The sequence below is a fragment of the Engraulis encrasicolus genome, chromosome 8 (genome assembly GCF_034702125.1).
Source record: "Engraulis encrasicolus isolate BLACKSEA-1 chromosome 8, IST_EnEncr_1.0, whole genome shotgun sequence".
Taxonomy (NCBI): Eukaryota; Metazoa; Chordata; class Actinopteri; order Clupeiformes; family Engraulidae; genus Engraulis; species Engraulis encrasicolus.
In genome coordinates, this window is record NC_085864.1 from 13,451,352 (window position 1) to 13,456,351 (window position 5,000).

Genomic DNA, 5,000 nt, shown 5'->3' on the forward strand with positions numbered 1-5,000 from the left:
CATGAACAACACTTGGGCGTGCCTCCTGATGCTAGACGTGTGTAAGGACCATGTGAAGTTAACTGTGTGTGTGTGTGTGTGTGTGTGTGTGTGTGTGTGTGTGTGTGTGTGTGTGTGTGTGTGTGTGTGTGTGTGTGTGTGTGTGTGTGTGTGTGTGTGTGTGTGTGCGTGCATATGTGTGTGTGTGTGTTGTTGCAGGTGCGTAAGTACCTCCTGATGTTAGACGTGCGTAAGGACCATGTGAAGTTCTGGAGGCCGCAGGTGCTGCTCATGGTGGCCAACCCCAGAGGAAGCGTCGGCCTCATCGCCTTCATCAACGACATCAAGAAGAGCGGCCTCTACGTACTGGGACACGTCCAGATAGGAGACCTGGGTAAGATGGAGTGTGTGTGTGTGTGAGTCTGTGTGTGTGTGTGTGTGTGTGTGTGTGTGTGTTCACTAAGTCAGAGTGTTATTACATTCTCGTGTATGCTATGTAGAACTTGTGCTAGCTGAAAGTTTCCCCCCAGATTAAAATGCCAGTGTTCGCAGCCTCACAATGTCACATGAAAAGTGTTAATAAAGTACGAATAATGTCAAAACATTGTAGTTTAAGAACGTTTCATCTCACCATGCCCTACAGAAAAAGACAGTATGTATCCAATTTTTGTATCTTTTCAGTGGTGCGTAGGGATGTGCATGAATATTCGAATGTTCGAATATTCGTTATACTTTCGAATTTATAATAGTCCTGTCGAATAAAAAAAATCGAGCCAGTCTCAAAATCCACATTGACATTCATAAAATGCAGACCCCACATAATAAAAATCTCTGTTGGCCTCCCTTGCTGTGTTAAGTGACAAATGAAAACTACTGCAGGGTTTCATTAAATGAACCTAGTAAATACGAATTCATGCTCATCTTTCATTTCCAACACGTAAGGCGAGTGTGTCTGAAAGCGCCCTGCCCCCCACCGACCCACACACTGTTTACAGCCAGGGAGAAGCGCGTCTCGTGCATTTCAGGAATGGGCAATGTCAGTGTCACCAATGGCAGGTTATTTCAATATTTCTAACGCTAATAATAAGAAGCTAACAAGCGAAGTAAACATGGTACTCTTAGCTGAGGCGATTTTATCTGGCTCACTACATGATCTGCAACTATTTGGTGGTCGTTTCATATGGAGTTCCTTCGGATTTGGAAAACAAACTTTTCCGAAGTAAAAAAAACACCCCTGTAGCCGTGCCAATCGGGATACTGTCAATAATGTCAATTGCTAATTAATGCAGCCCAACTAGCAAACACCACATGTTCTTCAGTGGGGTTTATTTTGCCGTGCCACGAGAATGGAAGGAGGGGACGGACGCTGGTCTCCACTTCCAGTGAACGCGCTGCTGGACGTTCAGAGGTGTATGCTTAAAAATTGTCTAGCGATTGCTCCCCCCTCGTACTGTAGGCTAGATGGAAGGCCACAGTAAATAAGTATTCAACTCTTTATAGGCCTAATGATACGTCGGCGGAATTTACATGTTTTCAAAGGATGACGGTGGGAGTCCTTCAGTCAGCAAACGCACGTCTTTTTTTTTTTTGATTTTCGAATAACATTCAAATAGCGGCCATCGAATTTCGAATAGTGTTTTTGCCAGAAATGCACATCCCTAGTGGCGCCCCCACGTCAACATAGTGGAATGTTGAAATTCACAGGAACATTCCTACATGTCCAACTTAGTGATCGACTGCTGGTTGTTTCTAGTTGAACACCTCTCTTCTCTCTCTCTCTCTCTCTCTCTCTCTCTCTCTCTCTCTCTCTCTCCAGACACGTTACCGTCTGATCCTCTGCAGTGCCAGTATGAGTCCTGGTTGTCTCTAGTTGACCACCTCAACATCAAGGCCTTTGTCAACCTCACTCTCGCATCCTCCGTCAGACAAGGAGTGCAGCACCTGCTCTTCATCTCCGGCCTGGGTAAACACACACACAGACACACACAGACACACACACACACACACACACACACACACACACACACACACACACGCACGCTGTATACACAGACACACCCGCGCGCGCGCGCACACACACACACACACACACACACACACACACACACACACACACACACACACACACACACACTGTATACATAGATGTGTTCTCGTTTATCTGTACGTGTGCGTGTGTGATCTTGCATACATGTCCGTGTGTGCGTTCGTGTGTCTGTGTGCATGTGTGTGTGCGTTCCTGTGTCTGTGTGCATGCGTGTGTGTGTGTGTGTGTGTGTGTGTGTGTCCGTGCAGGTGGCATGCGGCCCAACACGCTGGTCCTTGGCTTCTACGACGACAGTGCCCCCGTGGACCTCCTGCAGGAGTGCGTTGCCGCCGCGCACACACACGCGCACTCACACGGACACACGCACTCGCTCTCCCGCACCCCCTCCCCCGCCCCCGACGAGGACCAGGACTCCTCGGATGACCCCGAGAGGCCCTCCGCGCGGTTCCACTTCGCCCCCCTGCGCAAGCACGGCTTCGACACCGGAGAGGACACCGAGGGCGTGACCCGGGGCAAGATGGACCAATGGGACGAGGCGGTGGACGTGCTGGACGGCCGCAGCAGCCAATGGGGAGGCAAGGCCTTGGGCCAGCAGGAGTACGTCAGCATCATCGCGGACGCCGTCAAGATGAGGAAGAATGTGGTGCTGGGACGACACTTCGACACCATGAAGGTAAAACTGACTCTCTGTCTGTCTCTGTCTGTCTGTCTATCTTGTTTCCTAACTTACACGGTGTGGCGGGTAGACAAACTCCCGGCGGGCTCTTACTTCTGGTGTCCAGCGGCGTGGGCGCGTAAAGCAGGTGTCCTAAGGCGAGGTCGCCTCCCTGCCTCCCTGGCAGAAGAGACTCTAGTCTCAATGGGACAATCCTAAATAAAGGATAAATGAAAAAAAAGGGCAAAAGTTCGCTTGATCTTGATTTTCAGTATTAACCCCTTTAGACACGCCATAATAAATTAACTGTTACCAGAATGGCAATGACCAAGTCATAATGTATTACTAAAGGCCCTGTGCACTGTCACAGTAGTGTAGTACTATAGTAGTTAACTTTCAATGTCTATTACAGCGTGCCTCAGGAGGTACGGCGTGCATTAAGGGGCTACTCACAACACACGATCCGTCTGGCTTTTAGGGTTTTAAGCAGGAGGTGTCCGAAAAGTTACCACTGGCTGGTGGTGTTCATTGCGACGTCCAGGGCTCTACGCTTAGCTTTTTCATTAGGAGCACCTGTGCCCCTAAGTGAAAAAATGTAGGGGCACAGATAAAAATTTAGGAGCACAGTGAGTTTTTGTGACGCAGCTTCATTATTAACACACAGATACAGAGAATATACTCTTTCCACACACAAATACACATTCTAGAGGGGTAGGCCTACAATTAAAATCACTGGGGGCCACTTTTCCGAATTCCCCCCAGTAAAAGGACTGAACAAAATATTACACATTTATATCTATCACATTAATTTCTATACGCAGCAGGTGTTTCAATTCAAGCCTACACAGCAGGATCTGGCAGGGTGCTGGGATGAAATTGGTCAGGGGGGCAGATTTTTTACAAGAGAGACCAGAGAGGCAATTACATTTCTGTCCTGAAAATACAATGACTCGCATATGGGTATGCTATAGTGATGCGCGGGCCGGCCCGAACCCAGCGGGGCCTTCGGGTTAGCCCGCGGGGCGGGTGGGTTGGGCCGTTATGTTCTTAAGAATCCACGGATTGCGGTCGGGTCAGATCAAAGACAGTCGTCATAATTACACTAATTACACTGTTAACATCAGCACACATCCGAGGCAGTAGAATGCCAATTGACGGCGTATGCACATGTGCTTGCTCTCTCTCCCCCTGCACACAGAACCAGAATGCAAGCAATGCCAATGTGGAGCTCTCGCTCTCCTTCTGGTTCTAGTTCCCGCGCATCACTATAGCGTGGACTCAAGTGAAGCTCTCGCTCTCTCGCCCCCCGCTCTCGACTCAAAGAGAAGCAAGCTGTCTAAATATTTTAGCTTAATGGTGATGGACATTGATTGTTGAACATTAGGCTATTTAAGCAGTTGAAATAAAAAAGCACACTGACAACAACCGAACCACAGGACTTAATCTATTATTTTATATCATGGCATTCTCCAAAGACTATGCCGATTTAATCCGTTTTGCTTTCCTTGTCCTTTATGAATGTGCTTGCGTTCAGCCCCCGAAGGCTGTTGTGTTCCGCTCCTATAGCGAGACGTCACTTTCCCAAGGTGAAGTGTTCCAGCCTTGCGAGTAACGCGCGTTTTCCCCATCGCGGGCTAAACGTTACGAATATGCCCTGCTTTTAAGTTTGCCCCAACCCAGGATGTTTCCATAGGCTATGGCCTCATATCCAGGGCTGATATGCACCTTAAAATGCATGTGAAGCTCGCGCTTCTCAGTCTAGAAAGAGTAGCCTATCGGTAACATTCTTTGCATTGACCACCATCGGTTGAGTTTAGAATCAATACAAAAAAGACACGTTTATAGCCTACATGGTTTTGTCATCCAGCATGAAATCAAAAATAGGCGAGTGGCTACTTCATCCTCAAATCTTAGTCAGGCTATTAGCAGAGAACTGTTGGTCTTGCATTCATCAAAGGAGCTCTACTGAGCGGTTGCCTACTTCAGATGCTGGTGAATCGTTCGAAAGGAAAATAATTTATGTTCATGTCTATTTAGGACAGTCTTGCAAAGAGACAACTGACTATGTTGAATAATTGGTAAAGGCGCAAGATGAGGAATACTTCAGGGCAATTGGAAAAAATGAAGAAACTAAAGCAGCACTGCTGGCCTATAAACAAGCTATGCGCCCCGAACATCACTGCTTGTTGTTCGATGACTTGAATCGAAACATTTATAAGGACATCAGGGCTATCTTATTGATTCCTGGAATACCGCCTCAGCCAGCTGAAAGCAGAGTAGCAGTGTCCCATGTGTCAAATGGTAAGATAATGCCGTTCC

At 47.7% G+C, this 5,000-nt stretch overlaps 1 protein-coding gene across 1 annotated transcript in view; it reads left to right on the plus strand.

Moving 5' to 3' along the window:
* Positions 1-5,000, plus strand: part of zgc:153039 (uncharacterized protein LOC767698 homolog) — a 47,333-nt gene that overhangs the window by 37,534 nt on the left and 4,799 nt on the right. Inside the window, exons 11-13 of the mRNA XM_063205009.1 lie at positions 199-373; positions 1,796-1,942; positions 2,275-2,699. Of these exons, the coding sequence (XP_063061079.1) occupies positions 199-373; positions 1,796-1,942; positions 2,275-2,699 (747 nt within the window). The remainder of the gene's footprint in view (positions 1-198; positions 374-1,795; positions 1,943-2,274; positions 2,700-5,000) is intronic.